Genomic DNA, 18957 nt, shown 5'->3' on the forward strand with positions numbered 1-18957 from the left:
GAGAAGGCAGAGCAAGAGATAGAGTATGAAATTGTTTCTCAGTGGCACAGATCTGCCACCCTTTTCAGAACCAAACAGAGAATGCATGAAGGATGAAGTGCTTCCAGAAAAGACACTCTAACCTCATGGGAGAGGGCTGGCTGGGTGAGCAGGTGGCCAGAGAAGTCTCCCAGGGGAGGGGAACAGGGTACCTGTGAAGACATACTCAAGATAGCCATCCAGCCACTGTCTTGAGCTGTGGAAGTCATATCTTGGTTGGCCTCAGATGCCCTGTAGTTCATAATTAGATATAAATTGAAAAGACATGCCTCTGCTAGAAAACATGAGATATTACAGCCAACCCTGCAACTCCTTTCCAGAAAGATGGCATGTGTTGATGCCATGTTTTTCTGAGACAGATGGGTATTGCTCATGTGCAAGGCACAACTGTGTTTGTTCTGGCACTACCAACTGGTTACAATAGCCAAACTTGTACTGGAAAGAAAAGTCTAAGACCTGGGGCCCAGGAGGAATACAAAACTACCTAAGAACTTAAACCAGAAAAATCCCTTTGGACAAGAGTAGGTTCAAATAGTAGAATTATTTGGTGAAACCCTGGTTACATATGCTGACTGAGTCCATCTATGCTTATGGGACACAGGGAGCCCCCAGAGTAGAAGGAGTGGGGTAACTGATTACAGTTTAGTAAAATCAAAATTATCCCGATATTCTGGGTATCTACAGCCACACTAAAACCTTTCTCCAGAGCTCTGTGAAGCCCTGAGCTTTTCACAGCCCAGTCTATGGTTGTGGCTTGACAGTCTTTCCTGTGAGACTAGACGACATGGATGTCCACAGCCATGTCAGGAAAAGAGATTCTGCTGGGAAAGCAGGCCTCTGCCTTGGCTTCTTAGAGAGAACTTCAGCCAAGATGTTCCAGGGAACACCAGGAATCTACCTATACCCTATTTCCCAAAATCTGTCCTATCAGAATGCTGGCTTGCTATGTGTCACCCCTGTGATGACAAACTCAGAGGGACTTGAAGTATAAAACAGAACATTAAACAATTAAAAACTACTTCTCCTGGCTGGAGAGATGGCTCTTCTAGAGGACTGGAATTCTATTCCACACCCCCCTGTAACAACAGCCACAGGGGATCAGACCACCTTCCTGGCCCCATGGGCACCTATATGTGCATATACCTACACACAGCAAACACACACACACACACACACACACACACACACACACACACACACACACACGCACACACTATAAATTAATTTTTTTTCTTAAAATGGAAAAAATATTCCCTGGATCCACCAGACCTTTCAGAACACAGCTCCATGGAGGAGGAGTCGGAACAGAGGGAACACAGGGTGAATGGGTACTCTTCTCAGACACAGCTGAAGACTCAGGCCCATAGGGCACAGTTGTGGAGCTACCTTGCTGTCTTTCCTCCCTCTCTGCCCTTGCTCCCTTCCCCCTTCCTCTTCCTCCTTGCCTCCCTTCCCCCTCTCTTCCTCTCTCCTTTACTCCCTCCCCCCCCCACCCCTTCTCAACTGAACACTTTAGAGCTCCTATTTCAAGGACACACAGGCAGCCAGGAAGTAGGGTGCTGACAGCCTCACCAAGAACCCAGCAGATGGAGGAAGTATGTCAAGGGCTGTCAGGATGGCATTAAATATGTTCTGCAGTCAGTCTTCCTAGAAATCCTTTATTTACCAAATATTTAAAAAAACAAAACAAAACACAGTTTGCTTGGTGAAGCGAGTTTACAGCAAAATCCATGGCACATGCAAACAGTACGTGCAGGATGGTGGGCGTCCTTGCCTTCCAGGCTCAGACATGCAGACATGGCAAAGTATGGGCTCTAGCCAGAGGTCTCTGGGTCCTGGCCCCCAGCTCTCTCACTGTGAAGTGGGTGTACAGAGCAGGGAGCAGGGAGGACATGGATGACCTTTTCTGTGAGGCTGGTCCCCCTTGAAGAATACGAAGCATAAAGCAGTGTGTAATAGAGCTGGCCTGCTGGCCTTTCTCTTCTCCTCCGCTTTAGTAGTCTCTGGAGATATGTTTCTCAAAGCAGTGAAAATAGATCCAGAAAAATCAGCCTTCCCTGCATTCACGTGGCAGTGAGCAGCACTCAGCACAGACTGCATAAGTTAGCATTTATGAGGCAGGCCTCAACTAGTGAAGAGGCAATTTGCAAAAAGATGTGTGTGGTTGGGCAGCCTATGGAAACATCAAAATGGATACAGCAGCCACATGATTTAGGGAGACCTTAACAATTCACAATTTTCACTAATAACAGCAACAACAACAACAAATATTCACCAGTAGGAAGAACAAGAGTGATTGGACTTGAATGAAAGGATATTTAAGCCTCTGAAATCTTGTCAAAATATAACCCATGGAACAATAAGTTCTTAAAGCAGCAGTTTTTTGTTTTGTTTTGTTTGGTTTGGTTTTGGTTTGTTTGTTTTCGTTTTGTTTTCCAAGTAGGGTTTCTCTGTATTGATGTGGAGCCTGTCCTGGAACTGGCTCTTGTAGACCAGGCTGGCCTTGAACTCACAGAGATATGCCTGCCTCTGCCTCCTAAGCTTAAAGCAGTAGTGATGCCCAAACTCCCAGAATCCTTTGCTGGTGGATCTCACACTCATGCCCTCTACAGAGTAAGGACACCTCACACATGCCTTAATCCGCCTGTGCATTCCTTGTTCCTGGCATATAGCCACCCAGGCAGTACACCAGGCCTTTACCGTCCTGGCATTTTCACAATGGGGGGGGCTCTTTGCTCCAATCCCAGAGTCTAGCTGGCTCTCACAGGGTGCCACTTTCTTTGTCCAGCACCACAGAAGCTTTTGGTTTTAAACTGGACATTAATGACTTGCTCATGGACAAGAGACAAGCATGTACCCAGGAGACTTTCGCACTTTCTCCCTGCAATGCACTGTTCCCAAGACCTGCCTCTTCAATGGCACCTTCCAGTGAGGGCAAACTAAATTCCAGGATGCACATTCCACTTTGTTTCAACAAGGGGTGAGGAGGCCATTTGCTTCTGTGTCGGGAGTGTTTGCCTGACCATTCTGTGCTTCACTTTCCTACAGATCCATCAAGACTGAAGCCATAGGCATGCATGGCTGTAAAGTGAGATAGGAGTTGGTGGTCTGAACCATCCAGAATGTTTCAGAAAATTCAGCTTCACTGTGAAAGTAGCATAACATGAAAGAAAAAAAAAAAAAAAAGAAGAAGAAAGAAAGAAAGAAAGGAAGGAAGGAAGGAAGGAAGAAAGAAAGGAAAAAAGGATTCACATGACAGCTGGGATGAAGCATCTGCTTGGGGTAAGAAGAATCACAGTCATTTAGGACCCGGAGAGAACTTTGGTGAAGTGCCAGATGTAGGTGTGGTTACATATTCTCCAGGACCATAGCTACAGTTTGGAGCCTCAGGGGGGAAAGGCATTTCCCAATTTTTCCTTCATCTTCCCTTGGGATAATATACCCCAGAATGTTTTACATCTATAAGATGTATAAATGACTTCAGTTCACAAGACTCAGTAGGCTGCTGGGATGCATCTATGATGAATAGCTAATGAGATGTCTAAGCCACAGCCAGGCACACTGCAGTGGAATTCCACATGCCACTCAAAAGATGAGGTAAGTCTGCATAGTTAGGTACAGAAAAGTGTGTCACCACATCTCTCTCTCTCCTTAAAAAAAAAAAAAAAAAAAAAAAAGGCAACTTCATGTACATGTGTAGAAAACTAAAATGGGTTTAAAGAACAGACTGAACTCTCAGAACTAATTCTAGGAAGGAAGGTTTAAATATAAAATGCTTCTCATTTTTCCCTTTCCTGTCATGTGTATTACTTATCAAAGGCTACTTTTGAAAAATAAAAGGACACCCCAATGTTGAATGAAATATTAAGCGTGCTGTGTTTAAAAAAACAAACAAACGAAAAACCAAGTGTCATGTGTTGACAGTTGACTCTTCCTGAGCCTGGCAGAAACAGAAATTACACTGTAGTAGAAGAAAAGTCCTGGAGCATGACAAAGCCACCTAAACAAAACAGTAACACGAAAGTAAAGGGCCAGATTTATGAAGACAAACGGGCTCTTTGGAATTCTTTGAAGGAATGTATTTTTGGAAAAGCCCAGTCATTTTGAGGCTCTGTCAAACTATTATTGGCACAAGGAAGCATCTAATATACAAAATAAGCAGAAACAGCCCACTGAGTCTGCAGCTGTATAGTCAGCTGAACCACCGGTGTCCTGACAGTACCCAACCTCCTCAAAAGCTCCTCCCCTCCAGTGTTGCCATGGAGACTGCTGGTGGTCAACAAAACAAATAGAGGGGAAATGGCACCGATCTTTTAAAAACTATCTCTAGTATTCAGTCTCTTGATTTCTTTCTCTCTCTCTCTCTTCTTTCCTTCCTTTATTTCTGAAAAAAAAAAAAAAAAACTACAGCCAGCAACAATTCTAAAGAATGAAAGGCAAAACCCAAAAACCAAAAGGGAGAGGACAAGAGGACAAAACAGTGAAATGTTTTCTAGTCATTGTTAGATAGAAAGACATACAAAAATGTCTCGTCTTATGTATCCCTGACATCTTTTGCCTCAAGTATGTGACTACGGAGTCCACAAGCTGGCTGTAAGGGAAGGCCGTAGAGAGGGAGCAAATAGGATGCAGACGGGGTCCGCTTGGACCACAGCCATGGTCTGCATGGCTGTGACATTGTAGCCTAGCCTGGGGCTGAGATTCAGGACCCTTCACTCAGTGGGCATGATCCAGGAGAACTGCACTCCTCCATCCAGGAATGCATTTCTCCGTGGGTAGGCAGAGGAGTCTCCAGTTTAGACTTTACTTCCCTGAGAAATTGACCAATAATACTGCTGAATTCTGCCTTCTCTAGTTGGGCAATCATACTGAAACAGTTTTTCAGTCTTCAAGCAAAAGCCCCATCTATACCAGGCCCAAGCCCGAATTTAAGTACATGTAAACACATCACTGATCAAATCTCACAGTTATAAGCCAGGGAACAGTCACCAAAATACCAGCATTTGTCAAGACCTGGATGACAGTCATTCTTCTGAGACAAACTCCTCTATTGGGCAAACAGAGCTGGTTTTCATTTTTCACAAATCCCTGGTGTCGTCTTCAACTGTGAACCCACTTCATGGCTCTTCCAAAGAAAGGGGGTGTCAATTAGCTGCCATGCCAGAGTATTTACAGTGAAACCAAATCCTCCCAGTGTCTGGCTCACTCTTGAATGGAAGAATGGCGCAGGGATCGGTGGTAATCTGGAGTGCTGATGTGTTCAGATATATCGTAGCCCCTCAGGAAATGTCCACTGTTTTGTTCAGCAAAATAATACAGTTGTTTGGCTAGCAGAGGTTCCACCTTTAATAAGACATTAAAAAAAGACATTAGTAGACATTAAAAAACATTAGTAGACATTTAAAAACATTCCTTTTTGCACCATACAATTGATGCATCAAGAATGACCCTTAGACTCTAAGCAAAACCACAACTGTATAACATAACGAAATATTGTCACAGTCAGAGCCATTTGAAAAACCAGTTTTGTTTGCCCTTATAATACCTGGAGTATAATATCCTGGAAATAGAACTCTTGATTTTATAACTGAAGCTAAATATGGAATTTTCAAATCAGTTGCCTCTTGGAATTTATTTAACGAAATGGCTGGACATTATCAGGTTAAATTACCAAATTAAAATGCTAAGTGAAACTCAGGACAAGTTAGGTTCATGAGTTTGACAGTGAGAGGGATCACCTGGAATGGTCAAACGTCTAATGCCATATGGACAACACTGAAGCATGAGTAGATGACAAACAGAACACAACACATCGTTATGGCAAACGGTGTTCACTGGCTCTGGTGGATCTAGCTTGTTGGTGAGCACAGACCACATCCCCAGTCAAAGCCGGCCTCCACCAGGTCAGGCTCAATGCTCTGTACCAACCAATCTTATCCACATTAATACTTTATGCAGTCATTGACATGATACCTCTGTAAGCACCCACATGAGTTGAGTCCATGAGTGTGCGCCTGCCTATGTTTTCCATCTACGGCAGCAGTTTGAGGCCCCTCGCCTGTGGGCCCATCCTTGCCTTTTCCTTGTGGAGCCCCACTGCACCCAAAATCCTTAAAATCAGATTGATGAAGGAACTCACTCACTACTTTTAAAATGCTATCAATGCTAGACTCATCCACTCATTTACAATCTCATTTGTTACCAACCACCAGACAGAACTGAGAAAACACTGAAGTCCAGTACTATAGTTTTATTGATTCTTGGAGTTTGTTTTGCAATCAAGCAGTGAGGCTGAACACTCAACATCAGTGTCCCACCCCATCCCAAACTGGGTCTAGAACCCAAGGCTTTACTAGTACCAGACAACTGCTTACCACTGACTTATATGCCCAGGCTTCAATCTGATAGAAATACTATCAGAACTAAAATCTCATTTGCATTTGGAAACTGGATCTTTGGGGATGTAACATTTACTTGGTACTGGATACTTTTCTTGATGTGTAATGAAGTAAAATTTTCTAATTAAAAACATCAGTTATTCAGAATTTTTAATTATTAAATTAGTGCTAAACATTATCTAAATATCTTTTCTTTGCACAAGATATTTACAGGTCACAGTTGCACCCATCTTAAACTACACTAACTGTGAGGACAAACTGTCCTACCTGGACTCCTGGGAAAACCAGACCTCCTTCCAGGACCCCTTGTCTTAATAAATGACTTCCCAAAGTTCAGAAATAAAAAGAGGTCCTGGGAACTCTCTGGATATAGCACACAGCACACAGCTTCCCAGTGAGGAAAAGTTCATACCCCCAAGGAAGCTTTTCTAGAGTAGACAACATCTCAAACATCTCACAAGAAACAGAGGTGTCAGAACACAGCTCTTAGTACCAATTACTTAAAATTCTTTTAAAAGGGAAGATGAAGAATTCCAGATAGTCAGAGCCTTGGGTTCAAGGCATCCACCCTGTTGTTTCAGTGCTGACAAAGTATGGCTGGAAGTTTGTGGGTCCCTCGAGCTGTGTTGCTCACTGGGGCCTGCTTCCTCCTAAGCTATTTTAAGAACTGCATTTATTTTCCCAGGTGAGTTGACATTTACTGTTCATTTGCTACTTCTCTAAAAGGGCCTGCTCCACAACGTGCGACTCAACAGTGATGTAACTGGATACTCACATGAGCTGTGATGAGCTTCCTCTGCCTCTGAGGGTCTGGAAACTCCTCACCGAAGCACAGAGTCACCTGGAATCTGGGTGTTGGCCGGCCATGGTGAGCAAACACTTGCAGCTCTGAGAACCCACAAGAAAAAAAAAAAAAAAAAAAAAAAAAAAAAAACTGCTCAGACACCTGGTAAAGTGGGCTGAATGGAAAACAAGAGCCATATGTGGTTCTGCTTTGGGAGAGCCCAAGCTCTGTTTCCCTAAGACCAGCCCTTAAGGCAGACCCCAGACACGAAACCACATGTTCTAGTTCACAGTGATTTCACATGGTTGTTTTACTTCATTATTGAGGGAACATGACTGAAGTGTAAGAACTTGCTTCTGCAGCTCTGGACTCACAGAAATGTACAAGGTCGGAGAAGGAAATGAGGGAGGACAGAGAAGACAAAGAAAAGTAGCTTCGCTGATGCAAACAAACAGCACAGGCAAAAGTGATGTTTTCATGTAAAATGTCAAAATGCTCTGGTGGCCTCCGGTTATTTTTAAACACCACTGCCTAACCATGGGGGGGTCACGTGGTGTTTGGGCACCAAGGGCACCTGTGTCCCACACCAGCTGTTGGCAGCTGTGTCCCACTGGGTACGAGATCAAAAACTCCAAACTATGACCTGAGTAGACTTCAATCTCTGGCAAGGACGTGCCTGCTGAGGCTGTTCCTACCTGAGAGAGACGTGAAATAGACAAGGTCATCGTTGGAAAGAAAGCTGTCCATATGGCTGGGGGCACTGCCACTGACACAGCACTTGCCTTCCATGTGCAAGGCCCTGGGCGCCACCCCCAGCACTGCTACAAAGCACAAAAAGAAAGTCACATCCAATCACTGACCCTTACTCTTCCTCCTGGCCCTGAGTTCCCAGGTCTTATCTGCATGATACCGACAGAAAGGCTCTGCCCCTGCGGAGCAGCCCTGAAGACTCTGCCCTTATCTGATGTGAATGTTCAACCCTATAGCCTATGGGGACTGTCCCTAGTAGGGTGCAGATCCTGAATGGGTAGATATCAAAGACTCCCATTGCTCTCTGCAACTGAAGAGCTTCTAGAAGCTCACAGACCCGACTTCCTGCTTTTCTTTCTCTTTCTTCTTCCAGAATTCAAATCAAATGGTTTAGTCACAATTGTGTAAAGTGCATGGTCCTGTGGCTGGGAAGACACCCACCCCACAGGTAGTGCTAGTCAGAGTAGCAAGTGAGTACAGTGCTGAGAAAGCCCACCTCAGCCTACTAACTGGAGAACATTGGGTGGGAATACCTAGGTGCAGAGGCTGCTCCGCCCCTCAGCTGCAGGGTTATCTTCCCTTTCCCGAGCCTCAGTGAGGTGTGGGGACTGTGGAGGCTGTGGATGGCAAAAAGAACAGGCACCATTACACATGGGAAACAAAAGCAAACAGCTCTTGCTTATGGATAGCTAATAAGCTCTAGAAAGTGAATGTTCAGCCCATGGTGTCCGTTCTACTATGATGCCTGCCTCCTGCCTGGATCCCCACTGGAAAAAAACAAGACTTGTGTACCTCCCAGTCCCATCTCTGGTAATTGTCATTGTTCTGGGCTACCTTAGTCAAGCAGGGAATTAGTGGTAGCCTTCTAGAGGGAGCACATGAGGACTTCCAGACCCCGGGACAAACATAGGATGTGCAATCAATCATCCCAAGAAGTTGCTTTTCTTTGCCTTGGACTATGAACACTAGAACTCAGTCCAAGGGAGGCAAAACAGTCTGGCGAAGGCTTGGCTCATGGCCAGCTCCAAAGGTCTTCACCATGTGGCTGCCTTGGAGCCTAAGATGATTCCTTTTCCTGTGTCCCAACTCTTAGGGAAGGATATTTGTCAAGGAACATGTTTCACTTTGGGAAATGAAAGCATTTGGATGAGCCTAAGCAAATACTGGCCACTGGAGCCCAAAAGGCTGAGGAAATGCCACTAATGCCAAGAACACCGGTGCTTTATGTCCTCATTGTAAATGAATGGAAGGAAGACACACATTGAGGATTCAGTTGTCTTCCTTCTGTGTACACATCCAAGGCAGAGTAAATCAGTGTTGGAGAGACAGCTGCACTTCCATAGACAACAGCGCCAGTTGGAGCAGCTCAGATAGTCATCCCAAGTTTCCCTTTATGTACACACATAAAGTGAATATCAGGTGGTATAGATAACAATAGAATATTCCTAAGCCTTTAAAAAAGAAAGAGGTCCTTTGTTTTGTAACAAAACAGATGAGCCTGGAGAACATCATGCTAAATGAAATTAACCATGCATGATGCTCCCATGTGAACTCTAGTATAGTTGAACTCGTAAAAGTAGCAGTGAATGGTGGTCACCTGAAGTGGGGAGCAGCCAGGAAGCTGTAGGTCAAAGAATAGAAACTCTCACTAAGAGGAGTTTGCTGAACACAAACTCAACAATGGCATATCCTCTTGACTATAGTAATGGACCATGCACTTGAAAATAGCTGAGAATAGACTTCAAGTAGTATTCTTAAAAAAAAAAAAAAAAAAAAAAAAAAAAAAAAGGAAAGGCATGCAGGGAGGTAATTGGTACAACTTATCCATAACACAGTGTACATACATTCTAAACCACCATGGTATGCACAGATGAGAGGAGCAAAACAAGTTCAGGTTCAAATGGAAAGCACGGGAAAAGCCAGAGGCGTGGGCTGTTTGAAAGGGGCAACAGGAAGAAAGCAAGCAGCCGAAAGAGCAGCCACCTCTCCCAAAGACATCCTCTGCCCACCGGATGGTACTCCACAGTGCCATAGCTAACGCTGTCATATAAGCCAGCCCAGGACTAACTTAACTAAACGAAATCAGAATTCAAACAGTCAGATGTATAGGTTCTGGAAAACATGACTGAAGCCTTCATATGCCAGAGATAAGGCCAAGCTTCCTCAGCATTTCCCTCTCGCCGAAGCTGTCCCTTCCACTCTCAGCCTTGGTCCCGCCTTCAGTGTGGCACTTTTTATAAGGGTGACACATATCATAACCAAGAATGTTAACAATGTGCTTCTAACCCTCTTAATTTTTCTAGGAAGCCCCAGGAAGCTGTTGTGTCCGCAGATAAACTTTCTGAGAGCAGAGAGCCAATACCCTGGCATGTGCTGCTGAAAGCCCACATTTTAATTCATTAGCCAGGTGTGATGGTGCACATATACAATCCCAAGGAGTCTCCAGTTCTAGGCCAACCTGAGCTACATAGGTTCTGCCTCAAAAATAAAAGGACCGATAATAATTACGATAACTTAAGATATCAACATGCACCATAGTCTCTCGGCCAGCTGATATGAGCCCTCTTCCTGGCCCTCTGCTAATAAGGGAAGCATACAGCAGGCAAAGGTAAGACATGAACCAGGCAGAAAACAATATTCCTGTGAGCTCACTGATCTCAGGAGGAAGACTCCTGCCCAAGGTAAGCAGACCCTACCATTTAGCACCTTCCTGGCCAGCACCCATTGCCACCTCCATTCTAGCAAATTGTGAGGTATATTACCTGATAGGAACTGCTGTGTGTCAAAGAGCTTGCAAGTCTGGTCTCTTTCTAGTTTGTTGGGCCGATCATTGCACAATGCCAGGGGCCCATTCCAGTAGATCCTGCTCTGGCAGAGTCTTTTGGCATAGAGCCCATCTGGGGCCATCCAGAGGACCAGTCCCCTCTCCAGGTGGCTCAACAACTTTTCGATGTTCTTCCTCTGCCCATTGTCCTCTGGGTAAGGGAACAGGACCTGGTCTAGGTTGCTGACATCATAGGTATGTCCATGGGATATCCGGCAGCCTTCAGGGCTGGATGTGGTCAGCTCCTTCACTAGGATTTCCCGGTAGTACAGGCAGATATGTAACCGGCAGTCTGTGAACAGAACTCTAGAATCAGTACTGATGGCTCTGGGACAGATACCACAATGCCCAGGGGCCCAAAGACTCAATGACTATTCTGATATGAAGGATAGCAGGTGGAACATTAGTATATCAGGATACTCTGTGAACAAGTAGGAAATCTTAGGGCTAAGGAAGCCTGGGAGATGTTAGATGTCCTTGTCCCCTTACAGATTCCTAGATTGCAAGCACATTCAAATCGAAGAGAAGCCCATGGAAAGAAACTTCTTTCTTTAACACGGTCATTTTCAAGTGTTGATGTGGCCACTTATTTACCCATCTTGGGGAAGGGTGTATTGCTTGGATTTTCAGCCCAATTTTACTAGACAGCACCTCTGTTATGAAGCTTTTTTGGGGATAGCATTTTGTCTAAAATATGAAGTAACACCACTGAATGGGAGTTCATCTTCCAGCCAAATCAATTTTAATTTTGGAATTGAACTCTAAGAGTAATTTCTACTAGTAAAAACAACAGAGATATCTCAGAAGAAAAGTAAATGTGTAGACAGCTCTGGAACTTCCCTAAAGTGTCACCATGATGTCATTTAAGTAAAAACAAAACAACAACAAAAACAAAAAGAAAACCCACACAGATATGTTGGAGGTAAACACGAAAATAACAACTTCTGGGCTATGAAGAATGATACTTTTATTTTCTTATCTTAAATCAGTTTTCTTGTGGTGGGAGAAAGGAATTGATGAGAAAATGCTCTATGAACCAATAGTTAATGTTAAATCTCCTGAAATCCCTCTAAACTTTGTGTTCAACTTTGAAAAGAACCCAACAACTATATTTTCTACAGCTTTAAGACAGGAGTTTATTGACAGGTGATTTTATTCAGAAACCGCGTTAAAACACCACCCACAAGCTTAAAGGGCAAGCTGTGTGTGCAAAGGGCTCCCCAGCAGGGACAGATACCCATGGTGGTGGTTGGAGCCCAAACAATGCCTGGAAAGAGTAGCTTTCTGAAGAGTGCACTCTGGGTTGATCATTAATTATGCAAACCAGAAAAAGAGAAACCCACAAAACCCTCGTGTTCTTCAATGGTTCTGAGACAGCCCACATCATGGTGTCTTCCATTCCTGCTGCTATAAACAGTAAGTTAGGCGATGCACCCAAAGAGAGGGGGCGTTGGCCATCTGAGGTGACTGGTAGGGCAGGTTTCATTTCATTTAATGTCACCAGAGTCACAAGATTGCAGAGCTATAAATAGCTATTTATTTCCTACTCTTGGGGTACCTATACGAGTCTTATATGTTCCAAAAGGGGGTCTAAAGGTTTCTAGTGTCAATGCAAGCCCTGATGATGCTCAGAAGTGTCCCTCTTCTGCTCTTAAGTGGCTCACACAGTCTCCATGAGCATCAGAATTGGAAGGAACCAGGTGGCAGACTTCTTCCTCCCTTGTTAATAAGGGAAGTGTCTAAAACGTTCAAAATGTAGTCTATGTTTTCAATCACAGACTTTTAAGGTGGCCTTAGGCATTGTGAGAATTCTAATGTGGATTTATAAACATCCAAAAATCATCTAAAGACTCAATGGACATCAGATGCATATTTCAAGTGTGTTGGGGGCTTCCTTAAAACAGGTCAGTATCTCTAATTAGTAATGCAACTTTAAAATCAGATCAAATCCATGCATGCTCAGAAATTCTAACAAAGTTTCAAGGGATACAGAGCAATATGGTCCTTTGGAGACATAGGAACTTCTCAGAGACCAGGGTCCAGAGCCTGTGTTCCCTGGAAGCAGTTCAGGGCCACCTGTTTTTGGCTAACCCTGAAAGGACAAACAGCATCTGGAAATGAAAAGCGTTTGTGCCTAAGAAGCCTCTCTGCTGAAGTATGTTAGCTGGAGGAGGAGCCTGGCTGCACATTCCTGGAAAGCTGGTCAGGTAACAATGTACAGGTTAAATGACTTCATCTAAATAGTGTTTGGCTAGCTAGTGGAGATTTCTAAGTGTTCTTTGTTTACTGTGATAGTCACACAGCCTGGTCCCTGCATGCCTAATCCAGACTCTTCCAAGGTAAGAGTCTAAATCCTCACCCAGCCTACCCAGAGGAGAGATGCCACCTCCCTCAGAGCCTTAAAGGGAGCGCTACACTCACCTGAGAGTGCCAAGGCTTCAGCTGACCTTATGCTTGGCTCTATGGGGATTCCAGGAGCCTGGGACTCAGGTGGGGCACAAGCATAAAAGGTTCCTGTCACCTGGCAACCTGCATTTGCAAATGAAAATCAGATGATGTCTAAGCAGAGTCCAAGTTCAGGGAGGCTCTTGAGTTGGGAGGAGCCACATCCTGTCACCTTGCAACCCAAGCTTGAGAGGCTCTAAAACACCCACTGCTAGCAGAGTATGTGACTAGGAGGCAAAGGCCAAAGTTCAAATTCAGTGGGAAAAATACATGACGATGGGGAGGAAGGAGTCACAGCATGGCTCTGGATGGAAACGTGGGGCTCCATCCATAATTCATCAACAGGGACACTGAGGCCCAGAAGGAGTCGGGTTTGCACCAGCTCACATGGCAAGTTCTCAGCAGGGCCAGAGTTCAAATTTACATAAGGCTAGTTTAAAAATGAATAAATTATCCAATTCTCAATTATTCTGCTTGCTGTTTACAAGTTTTGGGGAAAATTGAACCATGTTCCTTGGCAGCAGAGAAGTTATGTCACATTAAACCAAGAACAGTCTAAGCATAGATGGAATCTGGGTGCTGGAGGGGGGGCAGTGAAACAGTGACATGGAAATTATTTGCAGAATAATATAAAAGGACCGCATGTGTGGTGACCAGTGACAAGACTTCTATTTAAATGATGAACTTGAAAGTCCTAAAAGCTTGTTTTATATCCAGCCTAGTGGTACAGGCCTGTTATCCCAGCTACTCAGGAGTTCAAGGCAAGAGGGTGCAAGAGCAATCTAGTCTGGATAATTTAGTAAGTGTTTCTTCTATGGGAGTTCATTTAGCATTGGGATGGGAGTTGTGGGTCTTTTGGAGCCTGGCACTCTTTTATGGAGAAGTTTTGTGGATTACTTTTGTTCTATTCCTTCCTCAGTATCAAAAACAGCTACAAATGACTCATCACTGCCCAAGGGACATGAATCAACAATGATCTCCTGAAGTCTCTGCAGAGGTGAGCTGGCCACATCTGTAGTATGGTCCCTTTACAGGAGAATTGAAAGGAATAGATTAGGGAGATAGTATGGCTCTCTATCAGTAAGTAATAAGGGACATTCAGAGGAAAGACTGACAAAAATCTATCCCTCCATCCTAATGTGACAAAGAAAGCATAATGTTACAGAGAGTGAAAACATATTAACAAAATAATTGGAACAAAAAGTAAACAAGGTTTATAATTGACATCCTTTATCAATGGTCACTTGTAGATAGATAACCATGCTTTTCTTTATTTCTTAAAAACGGGGTGGGCATTTTTCATCTACTTGAAATGATTTCTGTGGTCTTTTAATTAAGTTCCCACACAGAGTGATAACTATCATAGCTCTGAGGACTTCGGCATCTTATAGGACAAAGCAAGATCCCTCCCAAGCCTCACGCAATGTCTCTGCATCTCTGGGGAAGGTGAAAGCCCTGTGGTACTGCCTGGATGGGCCACCCACCCAGGGTGCACCCCGAGCCCAGGTTGTTGTTCTGCCTCCCTCCCTGGCACACTCCTTACCATTTTCACAAGATGGGCCTTGCCAGTGGTGGCTGCGGGGGCCAAATGTCACAGGACACTGATACGGGATTTCTGGATGTGGCTGATCAGGGGCATAGTCCCTCCAGCCTCTGTCATGAGGTGGCATCATGTAGTTATGGACCTGCTGGCAGAGAACAGGCAGGGCTAAGAGGAAAGCATCAGTGGGTGTTGGGGTGCTTTCATTATCACAACTCCTCAAGGGATCCTTTCTTTTGTCCAGAAGCCAAGTAATTTTGTCCAAAAAGTGGCATGAACTGTCTATCACACTAGGTAGGAAACAGCAAAGAGGGTACAAAGCACAATGGGGACATTGTGTAAATCCGTGACTTTTTTAAAGTTTCATCATATGGCTGAGCCTGGCACCACAATACTGCAGCAAAGTCTGCCCTTTTTAAGCCACCAAATTAAATAAAACAGTACTGTAATTCACACCGGGGAAGCCTAGAGAAGTCAGCTGCCCTGTGGTTTCACATGATAAAGTACCACTTCCAAAATCCTTGGCTTCTACAAAAGGTCTGATTCCCAGAAGATCTGACCATCATTAGAAAAGTACATCCCAACAGACAGGACACATAAAACTCCCCAACTAAGCCACCAAGGACAGTGACACCATGCTGAAACCAAAACATCCTTCTCTGACCAGGGTTTGTTCGCACTTGTACTAGCCACAGCAAATTGTAAGTCCTCCTGTTTGGATCTGTGTTTTCCCCTCTCTGTGGAGCCAGCACAGAAGATTCAGCCTAGGCTTCCCCAAGCCCAACAAGTCCTCCACATACCTGGGCTGGCAGGGAGCCATAAGGTGCTGTCATAGGGTAGGGGTGACCCATAGCCATCTGTGTGTCTTCCAAAGTGAGCTGCTTTGCTCCTGAGTGTTTGGGGAAGAAGAAGAAGAACAAATAACACAGAGTAAAAAGAAGGAACTGACTTAACTGAATAGCAAATCTTAGAAAAATACCTGAGTGCTTTATTCTTAGAATGCATAGCCATGCTAACCAATCAGGTGCTTTTTCGAGCAAGTCCCTCTAGCAGTTATTTGTCCTTGCCATTAAACTGATTAAATGGGCTCTGATTTGTTTCTGACAGCCAGAGAAAGAAATACCATGTAGGGCACTGTGAAACCAAGGTTTCCAGCAGCAAGATGGTGCCTAGTTGAGGCATCCTGAATGACTGGAACAAATGCACATTGCTGGGCTCTGATCTAGACAGACCAGTTGGAATCTTTGAAAGAGGGGTGTAAAGATCTGAATTTTCATAAGTACTGAAGCTCTGACATTTTTATTACAATAAATGTGAATATTTATGGGGTGTTTGATGGGCTTTCTCTCTAAAAAAGAAAGTGCTTAATTGTTATAGAAAATTAGGTAAGTAAAACTTTAATGGATCTTGTAGTTTTGTTTGGAAATTTGGTCCAGACTCCAACTGAACGGAGTAACTGGAACACTTAACATCTGCATCTGCATACCCACATGCCCATGGGGCTTAAAGTCTGAGAAGTAATCCTCAACTAACACCACAAGGTTTTCACTCATAACCCAAAGAGCATGGACAAAGAGGTGGCTGGACTTGGCCATGGGACAGGAGGTAGTAGTCTACAAAACAGAAGTAGAAAGTGATCCTGAGTAGGAATTAAGGCTCCATGAGTGCCAGACTGTCTCTATCCTGTGACCTACATCGGGGAAATCCCCTACCTTTTTTGGCTCCTTCTGGAACGATCCTGTACACCTTATACGGATCTGAAATATCCAGCTGGCTCCTCTCTACCAGTTCCTCAAAATCATTGCTCTTATTCAGAGCGCATCGTAATCTTGTCTTCCAAGTAGGAGGATCAGGCTTGTCGATACCTTCTCGGAACTTTCCTTTAAATAGTGCCCAAGCCTAAGAATGAAGAGAAGGAAAAGTCAAAGTTCAGCTCTTCACAAGGAATCTACAGGTTGTGTTTCTGAAAGGAAGATTGGTGTCTCAGATTTGCTGTTGCCCAAAACGTGGAACATGATGATACTGGAGTCCTCTAAGCAAAGAACTTCCCTACTAGGACCCTGCCCTGAGATAGGGAGACCCTTAGTGTGAGCTGTATGCACCCAGAGCCTGCATCAAGTGTAGACAAGACTGGCAGAGCTGCAGAGGGGCAGGCCCCAGAGAGGACATCACACTGAGGTACTATGAACAAAATCCCGCAGGAAGTCCCCTTTCCCTACCCTGCTGGCAGGTGGAGGCTGGGGGCTTCACAGTTCAGTGAGCTCTCTAGGGACATCAGTCCTAAGGGACTCACATGGGGTGGGGGGTGGGGATCCCAGAGGAAGACTGGGAATAGTCAAAGTCACCCAAGCAACAGAAACAGAGATAGAAACCTCCAGAACTAGAACCAGTCATCGGGGTCCAGCCAAAGAAACAAAACCCCAGAGAAACTCAGAAAAGTAGCGAAATAAAGACAGGGAAGCTAAGAGTGGTCCTAGTTAGTAGTTCCTGGTGACAGTGGCAGGAAACAGCCCATTCGGCTATGCTGCAGGAGCCCCAGCCTCAGGTCACCGCTGGGCCCTAGGGATGCCCCTGGAACTTTCCTCCACACAAGCTTGTGTGGGGACCTGGTTTTCCATTTGTGTAATCTCCAGGGAGCTTGAAGCCTTCTGCCTGAGCTTCTGACAAGCAGGACCCAATGCGTGGTGCCCTGGCCTCTGCTTCTCGGGGTGGGGGGTGGGGGGCAGCCGACCTCCAGGTCCCTTGCTCTGGAGGCACAGCGAGTTGCGAACTGAATTGTCTAAGTGGCCTCTCTTCCCTGACTCTCCCCAGCCTGTGATCCCCAGTGCTGGTACCTTGAAAAGGGCTGCATCCTCCTCGCGGTTGTAGTCCTGCTTGCCCGCGTGCTTCCACGGGATGCGGAAGACACTCTTCTCCTCGTTCTCCCACACCAGCCCGGGGTACTTGCCACTGTCGATCTGGTCGATCAGCCACTGGCGGAGTTTCCCGTTGCCGCAGCTCACCGCGCTCATGCCGAACTCTGCTCCCCGGCTGCCCGCCTCCAGGTTCATGCCGCGTGCCAACCTTCTCTGCGCTGGCGCGCTGCGGGAAGACAAACTTCCCTGCAGCCACCATAGCATCGCTCTCGGGTCGCCCTGTCCCAAACTCTTGTAGTGACCACGAGGCCCCGGAGTCCCTGAGGTGCTCGCGTGTGGTGCCACTCAATGTCACCAGAGTACCCCAAGAGAAAGTACTCTGGCGAAGGTGTGTGTGGGGAGCATCCCTTGGCGCGCACCATCCTCAAAGTTGGTCCTTTCACTTCAGCTTGCACTCGCTGTTGCTGTTCACTATTTTAATGCACTCCACAGCAAGCTCCTAGACACACAACTATCTGCCACCCTGGGCGCCCGTTTTCTTACTCGCTTCCCTCTGCCTGCTTTAAGCTGCTTTCACCCCACTTTTTCCTTACTGTTTCTACTCCTCCATCCCTCACCCCGGCGCAGGGGGGGGGGGGATTTAGGCTGCTCTAGCGGAAGACCTGGCACGTGGACTAGCAGTTGTCCAGGTCTTGTGCCCATGCCTTGTAGGTGTGGAGCACCTAGCTCTTCTCTCCCTCCGCTTTTTTTTCTTCGACACCCTCACTTTGTCCCTGGAATAACATCAGGCCTACCTACCCAGCCAGAGACGATTATGTGGACCCTGGAAGCAACAAGTGGAAGCCTGGGTATGGAGCGAGCAGCGCAGCCTAGAATCAGGAGATTCCAGCCTGCAGAGGGTTAGCGCGACCCCAGGTGGGGATGAAGGTGAGGCTGGGAATACGGGGTGCTGCGAAATGCCAGCTCCCCTGCGCGGGAAGTGAAGGAGAGGGTAGGGGGGTACCCTAAGTTTGGAACACTTAGTTCTCCTTGGCCATCCGACCTAGGAATCGAGCGCTGGAGCCCTCTATGAGTTTGGGTCCTTTCTGAACCAGGCTTGGGAAAGGAGCTTCTGATGGAAGTAGACAAGGTCAGTGGCTGTCCCCCTGCAGACAAGCTGCTGTCTGTGCATGACCCTTTGATGGCATGACAGTCCCGTTAGCTCGTCCCGCCCAGCCCGTGGAGATGTTCTGGAACGCTTGTTCAAGTAACCTCACACAGAACACGCAGTACATATGTCCCGGGCCAGCGCAGATTGCAGGAGCCGGGGACCCCTATCTCTC

The 18957-nt window shown here is 45.7% G+C and overlaps 1 protein-coding gene across 3 annotated transcripts; it reads right to left on the bottom strand.

The window, feature by feature from the left end:
- Window positions 1-1687: 1687 nt before the first annotated feature.
- Irf4 (interferon regulatory factor 4) lies at window positions 1688-17856 on the bottom strand. 3 transcript variants are annotated; one of them, XM_051194490.1, is made up of 8 exons: window positions 17615-17856; window positions 16493-16679; window positions 15581-15669; window positions 14784-14925; window positions 13217-13324; window positions 10734-11087; window positions 7213-7325; window positions 1688-5382 (listed from the first exon to the last, which is right to left on the bottom strand). In XM_051194490.1, the coding sequence occupies exons 1-8, from the start codon at window positions 17828-17830 to the stop codon at window positions 5242-5244; spliced, it is 1350 nt and encodes a 449-aa protein (XP_051050447.1). In that variant the 5' UTR covers window positions 17831-17856; the 3' UTR covers window positions 1688-5241. The 3 variants fall into 3 exon arrangements, with proteins under 3 accessions (XP_051050447.1, XP_051050446.1, XP_051050448.1); XM_051194489.1 differs by having other exon boundaries at window positions 14784-14928; XM_051194491.1 differs by lacking the exon at window positions 13217-13324 and having other exon boundaries at window positions 14784-14928.
- Between the last annotated feature and the right edge of the window lie 1101 nt (window positions 17857-18957).

The sequence above is a fragment of the Phodopus roborovskii genome, unplaced genomic scaffold, assembly GCF_943737965.1.
Source record: "Phodopus roborovskii unplaced genomic scaffold, PHOROB, whole genome shotgun sequence".
NCBI lineage: Eukaryota > Metazoa > Chordata > Mammalia > Rodentia > Cricetidae > Phodopus > Phodopus roborovskii.

Bases quoted from the DNA above. Each gene is read 5' to 3' on its own strand.
- Irf4 (XM_051194489.1), bottom strand. From the start codon at position 17,830: ATGAACCTGGAGGCGGGCAGCCGGGGAGCAGAGTTCGGCATGAGCGCG. The intron at 16,680-17,614 runs GTACCAGCACTG...CTTCATTCTTAG, and splicing joins AGGATGCAGCCCTTTTCAAG to GCTTGGGCACTATTTAAAGG. The intron at 15,670-16,492 runs GTAGGGGATTTC...CCAAACACTCAG, and splicing joins TCCAGAAGGAGCCAAAAAAG to GAGCAAAGCAGCTCACTTTG.